At 48.1% G+C, this 18,974-nt stretch overlaps 8 protein-coding genes across 8 annotated transcripts; 5 read left to right on the top strand and 3 right to left on the bottom strand.

The window, feature by feature from the left end:
• Window positions 1-1,410: 1,410 nt before the first annotated feature.
• On the bottom strand, window positions 1,411-2,788 carry PGRI_076920 (uncharacterized protein; the record flags this gene model as incomplete). Its single annotated transcript, XM_040795406.1, has 4 exons — window positions 1,411-2,248; window positions 2,301-2,428; window positions 2,525-2,625; window positions 2,686-2,788. The coding sequence occupies 4 exons, from the start codon at window positions 2,786-2,788 to the stop codon at window positions 1,411-1,413; spliced, it is 1,170 nt and encodes a 389-aa protein (XP_040653083.1).
• A 203-nt stretch (window positions 2,789-2,991) lies between these two features.
• PGRI_076910 (calpain-like protease PalBory) lies at window positions 2,992-5,691 on the bottom strand (the record flags this gene model as incomplete). Its single annotated transcript, XM_040795405.1, has 4 exons — window positions 2,992-4,896; window positions 4,951-5,182; window positions 5,230-5,600; window positions 5,653-5,691. The coding sequence occupies 4 exons, from the start codon at window positions 5,689-5,691 to the stop codon at window positions 2,992-2,994; spliced, it is 2,547 nt and encodes an 848-aa protein (XP_040653082.1).
• Window positions 5,692-6,244: 553 nt separating this feature from the next.
• On the top strand, window positions 6,245-7,424 carry PGRI_076900 (putative peroxisomal carrier protein; the record flags this gene model as incomplete). Its single annotated transcript, XM_040795404.1, has 4 exons — window positions 6,245-6,345; window positions 6,419-6,963; window positions 7,014-7,251; window positions 7,301-7,424. The coding sequence occupies 4 exons, from the start codon at window positions 6,245-6,247 to the stop codon at window positions 7,422-7,424; spliced, it is 1,008 nt and encodes a 335-aa protein (XP_040653081.1).
• A 652-nt stretch (window positions 7,425-8,076) lies between these two features.
• On the top strand, window positions 8,077-9,070 carry PGRI_076890 (thermonuclease family protein; the record flags this gene model as incomplete). Its single annotated transcript, XM_040795403.1, has 2 exons — window positions 8,077-8,466; window positions 8,594-9,070. The coding sequence occupies 2 exons, from the start codon at window positions 8,077-8,079 to the stop codon at window positions 9,068-9,070; spliced, it is 867 nt and encodes a 288-aa protein (XP_040653080.1).
• Window positions 9,071-9,400: 330 nt separating this feature from the next.
• Window positions 9,401-10,227, bottom strand: PGRI_076880 (adenylate kinase ADK2; the record flags this gene model as incomplete). Its single annotated transcript, XM_040795402.1, has 2 exons — window positions 9,401-9,993; window positions 10,056-10,227. The coding sequence occupies 2 exons, from the start codon at window positions 10,225-10,227 to the stop codon at window positions 9,401-9,403; spliced, it is 765 nt and encodes a 254-aa protein (XP_040653079.1).
• Window positions 10,228-10,847: 620 nt separating this feature from the next.
• Window positions 10,848-12,456, top strand: PGRI_076870 (DNA primase subunit PRI2; the record flags this gene model as incomplete). Its single annotated transcript, XM_040795401.1, has 3 exons — window positions 10,848-11,037; window positions 11,087-11,637; window positions 11,692-12,456. 3 exons carry the CDS (start codon window positions 10,848-10,850, stop codon window positions 12,454-12,456), a joined length of 1,506 nt encoding a protein of 501 aa, XP_040653078.1.
• A 691-nt stretch (window positions 12,457-13,147) lies between these two features.
• sec23 (GTPase-activating protein SEC23) lies at window positions 13,148-15,791 on the top strand (the record flags this gene model as incomplete). The annotated part of the gene is made up of 7 exons (XM_040795400.1): window positions 13,148-13,240; window positions 13,299-13,429; window positions 13,488-13,782; window positions 13,839-14,312; window positions 14,364-15,461; window positions 15,520-15,713; window positions 15,767-15,791. The coding sequence occupies 7 exons, from the start codon at window positions 13,148-13,150 to the stop codon at window positions 15,789-15,791; spliced, it is 2,310 nt and encodes a 769-aa protein (XP_040653077.1).
• A 442-nt stretch (window positions 15,792-16,233) lies between these two features.
• On the top strand, window positions 16,234-16,926 carry PGRI_076850 (60S ribosomal protein uL11; the record flags this gene model as incomplete). The annotated part of the gene is made up of 4 exons (XM_040795399.1): window positions 16,234-16,237; window positions 16,296-16,329; window positions 16,411-16,856; window positions 16,913-16,926. The coding sequence occupies 4 exons, from the start codon at window positions 16,234-16,236 to the stop codon at window positions 16,924-16,926; spliced, it is 498 nt and encodes a 165-aa protein (XP_040653076.1).
• Window positions 16,927-18,974: the final 2,048 nt, after the last annotated feature.

Here is an 18,974-nt window from a genome sequence, read left to right as displayed (position 1 = left end):
TTTGAATGTGAAAGGGAAAAAAAAAAGGTCTCCCCGCAGGTTCAGGAGAAAGGGGGGAAAGGCGAAGGACGGGAGAAAGGAGGGGGGCGGACTAAAAGGGAACAATTAAAAAGAAACAGAAACTTAGAAAAAAAAAAAGAATCTAAAGAATATTTTATTTTAACAAAAAAAAAAGAAAAAGAGAAAAACTAAAAAAGAAAAACAATATTATTATTCGGCTCCCCTGCCAAGCCGGTTCAACGTGGGTTACAGTGGGAACAATTCACATCTATCTGTGACGTCGTGGAGATAATGGATGTTAGTGAGATTAGTATGTTAGTATTCAACTTTTACGACATCTATTCAAGCTGTATAATGAAAATAATATGTGATAAATAACTGATATACCTGTTGTTTTTGTATAGAAAGTTCATGTAAGTAGATCTGTGTTAGTCCCGTGGTACTGGGTTCCGATCACCCGAACCATAGATGCAATGAGCCTCCTTCCCATGCTTAATTCGACTATATCAGCTTTATATTAATTTCATAATTCTTTGTAAATTAATCATAGCTAGGGCTGCTTTACAACGAGCATTTGGCCACATATAACATAACATATAATCAAAAAGAGGCAATGGGGCGGGGCACTTATCGAAGGACGATCTTGTCGGCGCGGCAATCGAACAAGGAAAATGTCGGAGTGTGAGCGGCTTATTGGGGAGGCTGTGCTCTACCACATCCAACTTAGTAATGTGTCCTTTAAGATTAAACGTATAGGACGACACGTAGCTTAAGATTAGAGGAATGTCGTAATATCAGATAGATGTTCACAGAGGTCCTTCATTGGATCTGGAGTCTCTGCCTTTTTTGGCCATACCACACCCGTTGAAGTCCTTATACTGATAGACGGATATCTTCCCGCAGTTTGTAGAACAAGTACAACCAGTCAATGAGATCAATTCTGAAATATCATACATCTAGCTACCAATTCAGGCCTAGCGAGAAGGTCAATGCCACCAAATATGAGACATATTGCTACTTCAGAAACTATGTAGGGTTAACATATCTATAAATCTCGGACCGGTGCCGGATTCCGGTCAGATACAAGCCAGGGGATCTGCCAACGGCTGGAACCCAGACCTTGTCAACACTATTATCCAATCCATCAGATTTCGCAATGTGTAGCGATGAAGGAGTTGAATTGATGATATTCGGATTTTGATCGGCCTTATATTATCCGTATAAGACTATATAGCGCAAATAAATATCCCGGCTAAACTTCGGATAGACATGAAACAACCCCCTCTCGATACGACAGAGTCACACTGGTGAAACTCAATATATTTAATAATAGCCAAAGTAAGGTATATTCATAGTGCTTTAACAACCGGAAGAGTAAGAAAACGTGAGAAATCATACATTCCTATAGAATCATGATGCGCCTAGACACTTCAGTGAGTTTCTAAGCTCCTTAATAGCGGTGTCAACATCATCGAAAGTCAAAGCAGAGACCGCCCAACGAGCATGTTTCTGCGCCAACTGCACCGAGCTATCATCTATATCATGTGATGGTTGGGATGGGACATAGGGAGCTGGTTGCACCGGAGCGTGGGCAAGTGGGGATGGAACAAATGTCGGAGCAGCCGGAGGCTGGATAGGAGCACTGGCACTTGGGGTATCGTAGAAAGAAGCCGGGTCTGGCGCGGATACGGACGTGTCCTCAGATGGTGGAGGGAAGGAATGGAATGCAGTCGGGGTATCTGGAAGTTTAGGCACAGAAGATGAACCGCCAATGGTGGCTGGAGTTGACGGGAGCTCTAAGTTGCCTGTGTTGGAATCAACATCCATCGCTCGCGGAGAACCAGGTGCGTCGCGAGGAACAGAAGGGATCTCGGGCGGGGGACGAGGTGTTGACGATGTGCGTGATGGGTGAAGTGATTCATCGAGAGTCGATTTCTGAGCCAGCTCTCGTCCGAGACGGTCAGACTCGTCTGGGATCTCTTCAATAGAGGGTTGATGTGGTTTAGAGGCCTGCTCCGCTACCGACTCATCAAATGCCTGGACCTCGGGGTCGTCGATGAGTTCTTCTTCCTGCTTTGGCACGGGATTTGTCTCGTTGGGATCTTCGCCGGCTTTGATAGCCTTGACAATCCGGACGGCGTGGAATTTGGCGAATTTGATCCGCCCGGCAAGTTCTGGGTCCAGAGGGCCCCAGATCGAACAAAGTTCGAGGAATGTGGCTGCTGCCGAGAAAGTATCTGCCGTTTGCCTTTTTGGGTTTTTAGACATTGGTAGCTCCAATAATCAATTAGAGAGCCTACCTTGTGACTTTGTTGGCATTCATAGCGGCCTCAGCACGACCGAAGACCTCCAATCCGAATTGCTCGACATAGGCGCACGCCGCAACAGTGTCCGTGACTGCATCATTGTCTGGGTTTTCTACTTTGAACTATTTAACGCCAATATCATCAGCTGCTAGATCTCAAGAGGGAGATGTGAAATATAGACTAGTAGGAAGGCAACGAGGGCGGGGAGCGTAACTCACCTGCTCCAGCTTTTCCACGAGGTCCGTCGTGTAGAGTTTGATCTCATCGTCGGTATTGTGAAGATCCCTTTCAATAATCTGGTTTACAATATGGAAATTGCCTACATTGAGGTTCAATCAGCTCAAATGTTCTGTATTCAGCGCGGGGTCCTACAACTTACACCAATAGGCAACCACAGGTTTGGCTTTCTCGATCTGAGCTGCCCTAGTGGCAAATCGCCCGATATCTGCCGATCGCAATCCAGCTGGGATGTTACTCGCCATGATTTAAGATGTTGTGTTCAGGAGAAGATGGTGAACGAATGACGTTTGGAGCTTGCGGAATTCCCACCGCCCGTGTGCGGGGGCCAAGGGCGCTTATCGCTCTCTTATCTACCAGTCTTCAACGATTTGGAGATCTATGAAACTGCCCAGGAAACTATTTCATGAGATATATGTACACTATATATTTCCGATTGTACTTGGTATCATTCATCTTCAATTGCCCACTTTCCAATCTCCACTCTCTCCTCCGCCAATGCTTCCACTTCAAAATGATCCTCCACCTGCCCTCCCGGGCCCCCAATACGCTCAATAACAATCCATACATACTGTGACTCGGCACTAGGTAGCAAATCAAAATCATCAACTCGAACCCCGGACGTAGCATCGCTGTGAGCTCCATCCTCCGAGGTAGCCAATATCTTCTTGTATGGCCCCTGGCCCAGCTCCACAGTCATCAACACGGGAGACGGAGCAACAGCGCGAGAGCCAATCGTGGACCGCCTATTCCTCGCAATGAGTCGAATCCGTGTCAAACGAGAGACTCGCAGCGACGCCAGCATCCGGTCCTTGCCCGGAGACAAAACACCTACTTCAGATAGGACAGCGCGCCGCCCAGCAGACTCAGATACCAAGGGCTGGACTACACACGGGATCGTAGATGATATCCATAAGGTGAAGCGGCCAAGCTGGTCAGGTGCAAATGTAGAACAGACGATGGTGTATGTGCCTCTTTCTAGGGATCTGGTTTCGGCCAATGCGCATCCACGACGGTAATCGCCACTGTCTGCAATAATGTCTCGGCTTCGCACGCGCGATATCCGCTGTCCGTTTGACCAAAAGATTTTCACGTGGGTTGCTAGCTCTGCTTCACTGGTCTCGAGCAATATTGAGACGTCAGTCGGTTCGGAAATTCGTATACTGAATTGTGGATTGGAGTGGTATCGAGGTGACTCGGCATTTCCTCCTGCTGTCATTGCTGTCCAGGAACCAGCTGCCTTGGTCAAGCATAGATATTTATCTAGTGAGGGTGCCACAGCCACCGGGGCAGTTGAAAATGCAGAGAGTGTGAAATTCTGAGTAGATGACGGGAGGGATTGCTCGGATATGACTGCGGTGTAGGTCGACTTAGGAGGCATTTCCAGCCTCATAAGCGTGTTGGGAGAGTCCACGTATGGTCCGCGATGGAGCGCACCGTCACTGAGAGACACTCTTCGGCCATCTGCTTTGAAGATGTAGATGCTGATAAAGCCTATTTCGTTTTCCGGTTCCCCGGAACTGAATTGGTCAAGGTCTGTCTTGAAATGTTTTCCAAGCAACAGCCAGACCGTGCCTCCTGAATCACTGGAGATGGAGAATTGGGGATTTTTCACGAAGCAGCCGGCGATAACTCGGCCATGCGACAAATCCCAAGTAAAATGTATGTCCTCACGATATTTGAACAAACCAGGATTCCAGTTAAGGTAAAGATTCTCGAAATTCTGGAGGACTTGTTCACAGTCCATCCAGAATTTCCCTGGGGAAAGGGGAGGCTTATCATTCAGGTCGAGTGAGGCGGTATCAGCCGCAAGACTGCTTTGTATATTGGGCTCTGCGCCAGCCCACGGGTTCTTCAAAAGGAACTGGCGACGACCCTTTACCTCTTTCATGTCCAAAATAGCATAATCATGCTCGCCCACTAGCCCCAGGCCTTGTTGTTCGAATTCTGTCAGCTTCCCAGTGCCGATAGTCAAAACTACGTCGCCATGCCAGAAAGCATTGTATAAACGTCCCCAAATCTCATCAGAGGTCGAATCGTCGTGATGTAAGAACACTTGTTCTGGAATCCACCCAGTTAGCACCCAAAGGTCGGTCCCTGAGTTACTTCCTGGGAAATCATAGCCTCCGCGAACCTTCAAGTAGGCCTTCTCTACAAGAGCAGGCCACAAAAAGTTCGAGTTATTGCGATCGATCACGTGGAGTGAGCGTGTTGTCTTCGATGATGGTAATCGATCATCTATCACTACCTTTCGGAAAGATCCGTTGAAGTAAAAACAAAATATGTATTTTCCAGAAGGCGAAAGTATCGGGCTCTTCTCCTCATTGCACGGGTACAGTGTCGGTGATGCATGCTGTTCGAATTAGCTTTTGGGCACTCCTCTATGTGGGATGAAATTAGTCCATACCTGTCCTAAACCTCGTTCCGCTCGGGATGTTGTGGCACATAGGCTTGCAACCACTGAACAGTCTGTTAACACATCCTGCACGAGATCTGTTTGCCCGGAAGCCGACATAACAGGATCGATTGTATCATGTCCCTGGTTAGCAGCATTCTTTGTCCGTAACAGATCATGTGGCCTTTTCCAGCCTGCAAAAATCTCTCTCTGGCATTCAGAGAGGTGCAAATCAGGTGCATCCCTATATCCGGTTAGAAAAGATCAGCATTGGAACGTTTCTCCACATACGTAAAAGCCTGTCCTTTGTATACAAATTCATCTTGAAGCGGGGCACGGCTCCACGGTGGAAAGATATAACCGTTGAGTTTGGCGCCCTCGAGAATGATGATTTCTTCCCGGGTGGTGAGCTTCCGCGTAGATGCCGGTGGTCGTAAGCTAGGGAAGACTTTCTGGGGCCCCGCACGAGCAACAGACTGCCAGTCAGCAGCGGCCTTGATCTTCTCGGCTTTGGACAGCAATTCCTTGCATTTCGTGTCTAGTTGTTTTTTATCGTCGGGGGATGCCAAGCGCAGCGCTTTCATGTAATATTCCGCGGCATTGATGGCCGCCTCCAATGCCGCTTTCTGGGAGGTGGCTGCGACTACCGCCTCTTCAGCGCTCTATCGAGTCATTAGCTTCAAATGTAAGCGTAAAATAAAACAATAAAAATACCAATGCTTGAGATATATATATGGATGCAGGTCTAGACATATTTGTTAAGTTGTGGAGGTAATCAGATCGAACAGCAAGTAAATTACCGGATTTGGTTGAGCCGAGAGAGGACCCGTACGTTTTTAATTCCGGTGAATATTCCGAGATTTACATTTGTAAAAGATTGATATTTATGAGACAGTTATATTGAGAGTACTCTATATATGAAAAAGATATAGAAACTATATAGATATATGTATATAGAAATATAAAAAGAGGGAAATAAATACTGATGTAATGCAATGACATAAGCTCATACCGACTTTAGAGTGGACCTCGGCTCACTCTTTTAAGGTGACGCCGAGGTGTTGTGAATTCCGCATGAGCTCGGTCACTTTTTTTAATTCGGGTGACTTCGGTATGATTGTCGTCTTGTGTATTTCTCCATTGTGATATTTCTTTCATTTCACTCTCTCCGTTGTTCGGAGTAAAGCAGTGTAGAGCCCCGCTCAATATTTCTCCTGTCGCCCGGCCGCTAAGAGAACCGAGCCCTCCTCCTAGATCCTATTCTTATTTGCGCTCCCTTGATTTCGAACATCCTTAAAACGACATTATGGCCGGTCAATCTAAGCCTGCGCTATCGCCATGGGGCAGCGCCGTGGCAGGCGCAACAGGTGCCGTCCTGGCCAACGCAATGGTGTACCCACTTGACTTGTGAGGTCCCAGATAAAACAGTACTCAAATTATCAGACTAAAGCCCGCTAACTGTAGCGCTCCCGATATCTAGAGTCAAGACAAAACTACAAGTACAAGTCAAGGAGAAGAACGGAGCTGTGCGAGCCGACGACGTCGAACATTATGAATCGACAATGGATGCTATCAACAAGATCGTGGAGAAGGAGGGCCCTAGCGGTCTATACGCCGGAATGGCGGGAGCCCTTCTAGGTGTCGCCTCAACAAACTTCGCATACTTCTATTGGTACAGCGTCGTAAGAACGCTTTACATGGCTTCTGCTAAGTCGACAAAGGCTCCCGGCACAGCGATTGAGCTCTCCCTAGGCGCCGTCTCCGGTGCCGTGGCTCAGCTTTTCACCATCCCGGTGGCCGTTATTACAACCCGGCAACAGACACAGCCAAAGGGCGATAAGAAGGGATTGATCGAGACTGGTCGGGAGGTGGTCGAGAGCGAGGACGGCTGGACCGGCCTGTGGCGCGGCCTAAAGGCTAGCTTGATCCTGGTCGTCAACCCGGCCATCACTTATGGCGCATACCAGCGTCTGAAGGATGTTATATTCCCAGGAAAGAACAACCTCAAGCCTTGGGAGGCATTCTGTGAGTAGCGGCAATTCTCATGGTCAACAACTTGCTGATTATTATTTTAGTGCTTGGTGCCATGTCCAAGGCTTTGGCCACAATTGTAACCCAGCCTCTGATTGTCGCTAAGGTTGGACTTCAGTCTCGCCCACCGCCCAGCCGGAATGGCAAGCCCTTCAAGACCTTTGGTGAGGTCATGAAGCACATTGTTGATAATGAGGGTCTCTTTTCCCTTTTCAAGGGTATTGGACCTCAGATCCTGAAGGGGCTTTTGGTCCAGGGTCTGCTGATGATGACCAAGGAGAGGTATGTTTTCTTCTCAGAATTATCATTTCTTTGTACTAACTTTCATAAGGATGGAGCTTCTTTTCATCCTCCTGTTCGCTTACCTCAAGAACATCAAGAAGGATAAGCTGCGCAAGGCAGTGGATTTGGCAGCTGAAAAGGCCAAGACCAGCATGCCTGCTACACTGAAATAATTGTCTTATAGTTAGACGGAGGGATTTTCGGTTTTCCTTTCCATTCCAAATTGTATTTACCTAACTGGCGCGTTGGTATGCTGTTGGCAATTCTGGTGGATTTTGAACAGTCTAGACATTTTCCGGTCTTTTGCTGGAAACACTTGATAGAATGTGTTTCTGGCTTTTCAATATCATTATATAGATCTGTACATGGTCATGTCATCTATGGATTCCTTACTTGCTTTAGTCCTCAGTAACCTTTATACTTGGACCAAATCCCACCGCTCTTATCATCCACAAGCTTCAATGTTGAGACTGTCTATCAAGCTTGGCTTGGAAATATTCCAGTAGTAAATAGTGTTGCTGCGGCCAAAGTTGTCCGAATAATAGCTTTCAGGCTACCAGCGTATAGTAGTAATGGCTGCTAAATACCTGAGTAGAATTAAAACTTGAAGAAACCAGAAGGAAAGTGTCATATTACAACGACTCTCCTCATATATTTAATGTTGTATAGGGTCGACGGACGTTTGTTGATTTACCAATAATAGCAATTGGTTGCTTTACCCGTGCCGATGATCTTTGCTAGACCGATAACCTTTTACCCCCAACAACCACCCTCGCCAAACGCTCGTTCTCACATAAACTTGTCACATAAGTGGCATGGGTCGTGATGCGATGGCCGCCATGGAGCTCCGAGTCGACCAATGACGAAAAAAAACAAACACCCAGCTCCTGGCTCTCCTCCGCGGCAAACAACCCAAGTTCCATCCTCGACTGGACAGCGTTCACAGAAGTCAGAACCATTCTGCCAACCCTCGTCTTAACAAGCGGCATTCTCATTGCAGTGCGCTTCCACCGCCGCTATCTACGGCGCATCCCCGACGCGCCCAGCATCTCATCCTCGTATCTTCGCCGGCGGAGCATCTTCGGCCAAGTCACCAGCGTCGGCGATGGAGACAATTTCAGGATATTCCATACTCCAGGCGGCCGCATGGCTGGATGGGGCTGGCTACCGTGGAAAAAGGTTCCTACTGCGAAGAAGGATCTGAAGGATAAAACTGTTCGTCACCTACTGTCCCACCCTTGGCGTTTCCACCCTGGAATAGGCATAACTATGCCGCGGCATATCATATACCATAACCCCATCCTTATATCTACATGCAGCTTACATATTTACTCGACCCCAGATCCACATCCGCCTCGCTGGCGTCGACGCCCCAGAACTAGCCCACTTCGGCCGCCCCGAACAACCCTTCGCGCGTGACGCACACACCTGGCTAACATCCTACGTATCTGGCCGACGAATCCGTGCCCTCGTCCATCGCCAGGATCAATACTCGCGCGTGGTCGCGAGTGTCTTTGTGCGGCGCGCATTTGACTTTCCACCATTCCGTCGACGGGATGTTTCTTACGAAATGCTGAAGCGTGGATTAGCGACTGTATACGAAGCGAAGGTTGGCTCGGAATTTGGCGGTGATAAGATGGAAAAGAAATACCGCAAGGCCGAGTGGTGGGCTAAGAAGCGAGCTAAGGGGCTTTGGAAGGATTATCGTCGTATCGGATCTGGCTGGGAGAGTCCGAGGGAGTACAAGAATCGGATGGGGATGGGGGATCCTCTTCCGATTGATAAGTTGAATGGGAAAGGAAAGACTGGAGCGAAATAGATGAGTCGCGGTAAGCTGGGCTTGCGATTATGGCTATGAGCGTTTATATGTTGTTTTTCTTGCTGGCATTTTACATTTGCATGCGACGAGACCACACGACTACAATCCTTTACACAGCGTTGTATATGTATGGCTGATACGCGAGGATCATGATCAATCCAAAATTTGAATGCTGAATATGATACACCAAGTGTTAAGCTATACATGCGCGGGGGGTGGTGTTGGCCCCAAATCAAGCCCCAATTGCTGAATGGGCATTAAGACTCGCGTGGTCTCCCGAGAGGTTGGAGGAATACAAGAAAGAAAATCAGTATACAGGCTATTATTTGCTTAGCAAAACCGTCGCTCAATCTCAGCAAACAGCTTTGGGGTGATTTCGTCGGAGCTATTACCCTCCGCACGGAATAGACACTGCAGACGGTCATAGTGCTCCAGGAGGCATTTGCTCGTCTCTTCAAACTTCTGTAAACGCTGCTTCCATGTATCGAGGGAATCGTCCTCTCGCTGCGTCAAGGGCTCGCCCGTGACATCGTCCTTGCCTGCCACCTTCGGTGGGTGGAAGTCTGTGTTATACACACGCCCTGAGGGCTCGTGGACCCAGCGGGATGCGATGCGAGAGAGGATCACCGATGGTGGGGTGATGAGGTGCACGACGAAGTTGACCGGTACTAGGCTGTCTAGGGATATTGCCTGAGTTGCGGTGCGGGGAAACCCGTCGAGGATAAACGAGGCAGAGGAATTGAGTGAATGAGCCGAGGAGGAAGTAACGGCCGGAGAAGAAGATGATGCGGATGTTGAGGATAGTGCTGAGGATTCGGATGGGAGGAGCCAGCCCTTGGATTTCATATCATTGGAGATCAAGTTCAAGATCATTGAGTCAGGAACAAGGTTTCCGGACTGCATTGCGGCCTCGGCTTCCAGGCCTGTTACTGGGGTTAGAAATACTCCGTATGCAATTAATTCCACTGACGCTGGCTCTACTTACCGAGGGGTGTGCGTCGGCGCACATTCTCTCTCAACAGATCACCGGAGCTGATCGAACCTAGCTGTGGGAATCGGGCTAGCAGTCGCTCGGACTGTGTTCCTTTTCCTACTCCCGGTGCGCCAATCAAGATAATCCGCGCAGCCTTACGGAGCTGCTTTGTCGCGTGTGACATTATGTGTGATGGCTGTGTTGAGAGCTCGTAGAGTGTTTAAAATTGCTGGTCCTGGCACTCAACGGTTCAAATGTTGGGGATGCGGAGGGACCACGAGAAATCTTGTGGACAAAATCACGACAGCATAATGGATTGAAGGGAAGAGTTGAAGCCTGGGGTGAGTTGATAAGCAGTCGCATATCCCCAGGGCTAAGACTTTTGGGAATGTGATTCTGTGGGGAGGTTGATCCTTTCGGTTGTCGGTGAAGACTCCGAGGGAAACTGGGTATGTACGGCGTATATAGCAGCACTTCAAGTCTTGAATAATGAAAAGATTTATATTATAATACAACGTCATTACCTCGAGAGAAGATCAAGTACTTATATACATATGCATCTGCTTATGCTCGGTATAGCCAATTTCACATGTCTCTGCACATGGTCTTAGAAAACGCATTCGGGGAAATCATCTCCCGTTAAGCGCCAGGGGGGGCCCTGCTGGAGCCGGGGTACTTTATTACGTAAGGCACGCCAATTGCCGGTTTTATTTCACGTGATTTTGCGCGTGGGACGCGTTCGCGTTGACCAATTTAGTGCGGAGATATCTCATACATTTCTCGACAACGCAATACTTGTACACCATGATTCGACAAGACGCCCATCGCATCGATCCTAAACGAAGGGCTGTTATTGACCCTAAAAAAAGACAATTCGCTGCTCCAACATACAAACAGCAGGACTATGCGCACCGTCTGAACATTTATGACATACCTCCTACCGCGGAAATCACTCTCGAACAATTCGAGCAATGGGCCATTGACAGACTGAAGAGTACGCGCATTTAAACATTCACATTCTCATACATACTAATACCAAACAGTCTTGGCCGAGATCGAGGCATGCTCTTATCGAAACAAATCCCCCGCCGAGACGGCCACCTACATTACACCTCTTTTGCAGAAATTCCTCCCTCTTTCCTCCAATACCTCCTCCCCCTCTGGTGCTGCAGACCCACGCTTGAAAAATGAGCGTCAAAAGGACCACTACTCCCATTTTATCCTTCGGTTGGCCTTCTCGGCCACAGAGGACCTCCGTCGACGATTCGCCCGCGCCGAGACCATGCTGTTCAGATTTCGTTTCCAACAGGACGACTCGAGGGAGAAGCGCGCATTCATTGATAGTTTGAATCTCGATTGGGAACCTGTAGGTGACTTTGAGAAGACGGAGATTGCGGAGAGTCTCCTCAGCTCCACGCCAGGCCTACGTCGGCTGGATGATGAGACCTGGTATAAAGTCGACTGGGAAAAGGTCCCTGAGCTAATCGAGCGGCGCTCCGTCTTCCTGAAGAAAGGAAAGGCTTATGTTCCTGGTCGAGAGCAGCTTAGCATGATCATGGCTGAGTTTACCTCTCGCTTGGAACGTGCACTTGAGGTATGTCTGCAGCGGTGACTTATGCTTGAAATGTCGTGGCTAATTAAATTCTAGCTCACTAGCCGTGCCCTCCCCCGCTTGGACGAGGATGACCGTCTAACGCCCATTCTGAATCATCTTTCAAAGAACTTTGGCAGCGCCGAGTCAGTGTACTCGGAAGGCGAAGGATATGTGGACGGATCTCCGATCACAGCCAGCTCGATAGACCAACTGGCCCAACAGCACTTCCCGTTGTGCATGAAGAGCTTGCATGTCAACTTGCGGAAGAACAATCACCTGAAGCACTTTGGTCGACTCCAGTATACGCTCTTCCTGAAGGGCATTGGCTTGTCCTTGGAGGAGTGTATTCTGTTCTGGCGTCAAGGGTTCAAGGGCAAGACCGATGATGAGTTCAACTCTCAATACAAGTACAATATTCGTCACGCCTATGGCGAGGTCGGTGGAGATGTGAACCGTCGCGGAAAGGGTTATACTCCCTATTCGTGCCAGAAGATCCTCGGCGACTCAAATCCCGGTATTGGCCAGACTCACGGCTGTCCCTATCGCCATTATTCCGTTGATAACCTAGTGGGCTTCCTTCAGGCCACTGGCGTGAATGACAAGGAGGTGCTGCGGGGTGTGCGTGAGGACGTTGGTAAGATGCGCTATCACATCGCTTGCAATAGAGTGTTCGAGGCGACGCACAAGAATGAGATCAAGAAGGTCAAGGAGGATGGATCATGGAGTCAGACTGACCTTGACACGATTGTTCACCCGAACACCTACTTCAAGCGGAGCTTCCTGTTGAAGCAAATAGCTAAGGCCCCGAAGGAAGCTTAGGGTCTTTTCACATGTCAAATTTTTCATGATGTAATGTTGGGTTGTCTTTCAGTTTTCACGTGTTTTCTTTGATAGTCGGCGTTTAGAGGGATCATAGGATTGTACGAGCACATAAGCAGGTTCAATTGGAGCACATTTGATATATATTCTAACAATTATGGTATACAAAATTGGAGTGTGACCACAGCTGATTCCCAGAGAATCGGAAAGGATCAGAATGACCTCTCAAATCCAGGTGCCCAGCAACGGGTCAAGTCGTTCTCCGCTCAACGAGTAGACAACTTTGCCATGGAATGACGAAAGTTGTTGATAATAATATGTTTACACACATTGTAGGCTGGCGTGAAATTGAAGAGAAAAGAAAAAAGGAGAGAAGAAACTGCGGACGAGCCGAGTTTTAATGATGTTTTGGTCCGGGAGGCGGTAGAGACCAACTGTGCTGCAACCTGGCCTTACTCGCGGATCGGACCTCCACACAACATACTCCCCCATCTCGTTCATTCAATCCCAAGCTATTAACAGGGACTTTATTTCTTTTGGGACTGGATTATGCCCCGGGTGGTTTACGTGCTTAGTTTCTTGGAGTAGACCCTAATTTCCGAGGTTCCCTTTCCTCGCGACATCTCAATATCCGCATATACCCCCTCCCTTGGTCAACACAAGACCGAGTCCCCGAACATCTACCGACAAGATGGATTACGAAGCGCTGAAGGATCAATGGAGTGATGTGGAGGACCGCGATGGCATCAGACTCAGTTGGAACACTTTCCCGAGCACTCGCATGGTTCGTGATAGTGACCCTGTCTCACCTTCACCGCATCATTCGCTGATACTTGATATAGGAAGCGTCCCGCTTGGTCGTTCCCATCGCTGCCGTCTACACCCCGTTGAAGGAAAAGCCCGACTCCCCTTTGCTACAATATGAGCCCGTTACTTGCAAGCAACCTTGTCGAGCTGTGCTCAACCCATACGCGTACGTGACCTGTTGGTCTGATATAGCTCAATGAGTAGATGGACTGACGCTTGGATAGCACTGTCGATGTCCGCGCACGACTCTGGATCTGCCCCTTCTGTTTGTCGCGCAACCCTCTTCCTCCGCATTACAAGGATATCACGGAGAACACGATACCCCCAGAGCTCCACCCCCAGAGCACGACGATCGAGTACCAATTGGCACGACCAGCCCCCGCTCCCCCGATCTTCGTCTTTGTCGTCGATACCTGCCAGGAGGATGACAGTCTTCAGGCTGTGAAGGATTCCCTCATCATGAGCTTGTCTCTTCTACCACCCAACGCGCTGGTTGGTCTGATTACCTTCGGTACAATGGTAAGGAAAGATGATATTTGCGAGGCAGGTGACATGTTATTGACCTTGATATATAGGCCCAAGTTCACGAGCTCGGCTACACCGAATGCGCAAAGTCATATGTGTTCAGAGGCAACAAAGAATACAACGCCAAGCAGGTTCAAGAGATGCTGGGCCTGGCCGGTGGCGTGCGCCCCGGTGTTCCCCAGCAACAGCCTCCCCGTGCTCCCCTTGGCCCGGCTGCCCGCTTCCTCATGCCTGTTCAGCAAGCTGAATTCCAGATCACCAATGTCCTCGAACAATTGCAGCGCGATCCCTGGCCTGTGGCCAATGACAAGCGTCCCCTTCGCTGCACCGGTGTCGCCCTGAGCGTTGCCGTTGGTCTTCTTGAGACTTCCTTCCAGAACGCCGGAGCCCGCATTATGGCCTTCACCAGTGGTGCCGCCACTGAGGGCCCTGGCCACGTTGTTTCACCTGAACTGAAAGAGCCTATTCGTTCCCACCACGATATCGACCGTGACAACATTAAGTACTACAAGAAGGCTGTCAAGGTCAGTTCTCAACGTATCGGTATATTGGAATTTTGCTAATCCCAATTCTAGTTCTACGACGCCCTCGCCAAACGCGCGGCCAACAATGGCCACATTGTCGATATTTTCGCTGGATGTCTTGATCAAGTCGGTATGCTGGAGATGAAGAACCTCTCCAACTTTACTGGAGGTCACATGCTTCTCACCGATAGCTTCACATCATCACAGTTCAAGCAATCGTTCGTGCGCGTGTTCGACAAGGACGCCAACGATAACCTATTGATGGGCTTCAATGCATCCCTCGAGGTGCTTACGACTAAGGAACTTAAGGTTACTGGTCTGATTGGTCACGCTATCTCACTGAACAAGAAGTCAAGCTCTGTTGGCGAGACAGAATGCGGTATCGGTAACACCTGTGCTTGGAAGATGTGTGGAATGGATCCATCCTCCAGCTACGGTATTTACTTTGAGATTGCCAACCAGGGTGGCCCAGCTGCTGTTCAGCCTGGTCCTCAACGGGGTGTGATGCAGTTCTTGACATACTACCAGCACTCCTCTGGGCACTACCACCTGCGGGTGACCACCGCTGCCCGCCCCTTGAGCGGACCTGCCGGTGACCCAACCCTGGCACAGTCCTTCGACCAAGAGGCTGCCGCTGTCCTCATGGCCCGTATTGCAGTGTTCAAGGCCGAGGTTGATGATGGGCCAGACGTCCTGCGCTGGGTTGATCGCATGCTGATCAGACTCTGCTCCCGATTCGCTGACTACCGGAAGGATGACCCGACATCATTCCGATTGGAAAAGAACTTCACCCTGTACCCTCAGTTCATGTTCCATCTCCGCCGAAGTCAGTTCCTGCAGGTTTTCAACAACTCACCCGATGAAACTGCTTTCTACCGACATGTGTTGAACCACGAGGATACCGGTGACTCTCTTGTCATGATCCAGCCCACTCTTGATTCGTACTCTCTGGAACAAGAGGGTGCTCAGCCAGTGCTGCTGGACTCTGCTTCTATCCAACCCGCCCACATTCTCCTCCTTGATACCTTCTTCCACATTCTCATCTTCAACGGTGAGACTATTGCTGAATGGAGGAAAGCCGGGTACCATGAACAGGAGGGTTACGAGAACCTCAAGATGCTCCTTGAGCAGCCTAAGGAGGATGCTAGGGTTCGTTATCACCTTTCTTTCCGTTTGTTTACCATATTAACTGACCTGTGTCTTGTAGGATCTTATTGCCGACCGTTTCCCTCTACCCCGTTTCATCGTCTGTGATGCCGGTGGTTCTCAGGCCCGTTTCTTGCTGTCCAAACTGAACCCGTCGACCACTCACACCACAGGTGGCTACGGTGGCGGTGTCTCATCGCAGACCATCTTCACTGACGACGTGTCGCTCCAGACATTCATGGACCACCTGATGAAGTAAGTTTCCTCAAGACGTTGACTTGGAATTTTCTATTCTAACTTAATTCTAGACTTGCTGTATCTGGAACCAGCTAGGTGTTATGAGACAATGGCCATGAGAGCAAGGGCGGTCTGTCATCGACCCTCGGGTCTTGTGTATCTTTAGCGGTGATTTAACTCCTTTGACGCGATATAGTAGTAGATTGAATGGATTGATACCATTTACAGAGGGATTTCTTTTTTAAAATTTCTTGGAATATTTATCACTAAAGTAGCCCTAAAGCGCCGTGAGTTGTCGACGAGGCAAGCATAAAACAAAATACCCAAAAGAGCAATCAGCTCGATAAGGGTTTTGCTATCGCACGTGATATAAATGTGCGTGCCCTAACGCCCAATTTGGTCATTCGCTTAGATGAGCAAGTGTGGGCCACGCTAGCAGCGACTCTCCTTCAAGTTTGATTTTTTGCTCCCTTTCCTCTTCTCTCCTCAACCACCCTCTTCGACAACCAAGGAAGATCGACTACCTTTCGCACTCGCCATGCGTAAGTATCATCTACTTGGCCTTTTGCAAGATGGCGACTAACATTCCCTCGTGATCAGCTCCCAAGTTCGATCCCAATGAGGTGAAGATCATGTAAGTCAATTTTTCCCCACAGCTAGTCTGGCTCAATCCGGCTGTATTCAGCCAACCAGAAACTAATCAATTGTTTTTTAGCCACCTGCGTGTGACTGGTGGTGAGGTCGGCGCTCAGTCCGCTCTGGCCCCCAAGATCGGTCCCCTCGGTCTGTCTCCCAAGAAGATTGGTGAAGACATCGCCAAGAACACTGGCGACTGGAAGGGTCTCCGTGTCACCGTCCGCTTGACCATCCAGAACCGTCAGGCCGCCGTCTCGGTTGTTCCCTCCGCCTCTTCCCTCGTCATCAAGGCCCTCAAGGAGCCTCCCCGTGACCGCAAGAAGGAGAAGAACATCAAGCACTCCAAGTCCATTCCCATGGATGAGATCATCGAGATTGCCCGCATCATGCGCACTCGTTCCATGGCCAAGGAGCTCCGCGGTGGTGTTCTCGAGATTCTCGGAACTGCCTTCTCCGTCGGCTGCCAGGTCGATGGCCGCAGCCCCAAGGATGTCTCCGATGACGTTAAGTCTGGCGAGATTGACAGTAAGTTTTTACCGATTCATCGGTGCTGTGGATCAATTCACTAACAATCTGTTTAGTTCCCGAGGAATAAATTATTCTCTCTTGAATGATCAAAAAAAGAGGAGGCCTATCTGATTTCTAATGCGTGCTTCTCTTAATGATGAGATGGCTAGTTGCAGAATACGAATGGTTTCTCAAACCAAAATACTCATGAGTCATGACCTATGATACCTTTTCCTAATTCGCGAGTGTCCAATTGGAACAAATTGACCAGCTCGCTGCTCGTTCTTTTTCCTCGTTCGCTTCCGGTTGTATTCCATTTTCCCTCCCCCCTTTTGTGATCCTCTTCGCCTTACTCCTATGGCGATGAGAATAATAGAAGGCTATGCCCGGCGCAGCCGACAGTCCATTTTGGAACCCTCACAACACTCTGGCCCTTACTGTTCTTTCCCTACGGGGTTTGATCATATCAAAAACGTGGTATAGGCTTATTTTAAGTGAGGAAGAGAAAATCAGTCCCATTACTCATCGCGGTATCCTTGGAGACTTGTCTTCGTGGGTACAGTGATCCATATTTCGGGTCTACATCTCTTTGCAGATGATTACTGCTCTCGTAAGCTGTAGTTAGTTAGCTTCAATATATCTATTCTTTTTTTTTGGACTCCATGAATATCTACCAATAAACATTAATCTAAAATTATCGTACACTCGGACCCTTTAGTGGCGGTGTACCAAAGTACATCCACGTCTTTACACAGCCAGGCTCCCCTGCATGCGGACTGCCAACATGCATTGTACATATGCGACGCGATGTTATTGACACCTGAGTACTTTATGGTTCTGATATTGATATGATATCTACTCCGTATTTGAGGCTGTAATGGTTTCTAGGCAGAATTTTAATTTTTTAAATTTTTTTCTATGACCTTTCGACGGTGTGATATATATATATTCCGAATGAAACAACCACGCGACAACGTACCACGATTTTTTTCATCATAGTCATGGATACATAGCTACATACGTATGCAGGTAGGGTCAGTAGAGGTCACACCAATTGTAAATAGCCCTCTTTGAGTTCTGTTCTGAAACGTTTAACGGCGACGCCCAAGCCCTTAAATCAGTCCGTATCCGGGACCAATGAAATTTGATTATAATATTTTGTTCTACTAGTCCAAACCAAATTAATCCACCGAAGATCCTGGTGTGCTCAAGTGGATATTCATGAATCCATTTGATCCATGATAATTATCCAAGGGGAATCATCTTTTAATAAGTTGTGTACCACCCGACCCGCATTCCGTACAGGAACGTTGTGCAAGCCAAGAAAGGATGCGACACCCAGTGGGGAGTTTGCCGATCTCTGCCTATGACATGTTGACTTTCGGTTTAAATATTCATATTCTAAGCTACGTACGATATAGAATAGAGGAAAATACTATTTCTATTTTGTATATTTATAAATGTATTCTTTATACGAGTTAAATAATATTTTCAAAAATAAATGACAAGGGATCGTAGTGGACATGCTTGCGAGCAACCCCAGAATAATCCCAAATAGGAAATGATCGGTTGAGCCAACAAACAGGGGGCTGCGTGTGTCAGAAAGGAAAAGGGAAAAGAACAAAAAAAGAAAAAGGAAAAAGGATAGACAGATACGATATTCTATTCATTCTATAAAAATATTGACGGGGTTAAGAGAAGTAAAGTGATTTCCTTAAGTTCAGCCAAGTCTCATAGTCCACAAAAAGTGAGAATCTCGACTCGATCACCGGCGGGGGCGTCACCGATCCATCACTAGTCGCCGTGATGGAACCAATGATCCACTAGCATTGGTTTTATGGAGAGGCCGTTGGATCAAGTGGGTTTTGGGGGGGATATTAGATATTACTTTTGTATTTTAGTATTGGGGAAGATGAAAGTTGAATATTATTTCTATATTATACTATCTAGAACATAGAGAAATAGAATATAACTAGAACATAGAAACATAACTAAAATATATAAGAGATAAAATAGAATAAGATAATTTAATATAAGATAAAATATATTTTATACTCCCCCACCTGAATCCACCGTGTCCACTCCCTTCGGGTTGGTGTTTTTTGTCTTCTCCAGGGCTGTCTTTCTTCTCTTTAC

This window comes from Penicillium griseofulvum (genome assembly GCF_001561935.1).
Source record: "Penicillium griseofulvum strain PG3 chromosome Unknown contig_6, whole genome shotgun sequence".
Lineage (NCBI taxonomy): Eukaryota > Fungi > Ascomycota > Eurotiomycetes > Eurotiales > Aspergillaceae > Penicillium > Penicillium griseofulvum.
Note: the sequence above shows the minus strand (reverse complement) of the source record. Positions and strands in the feature narration are given on the sequence as shown.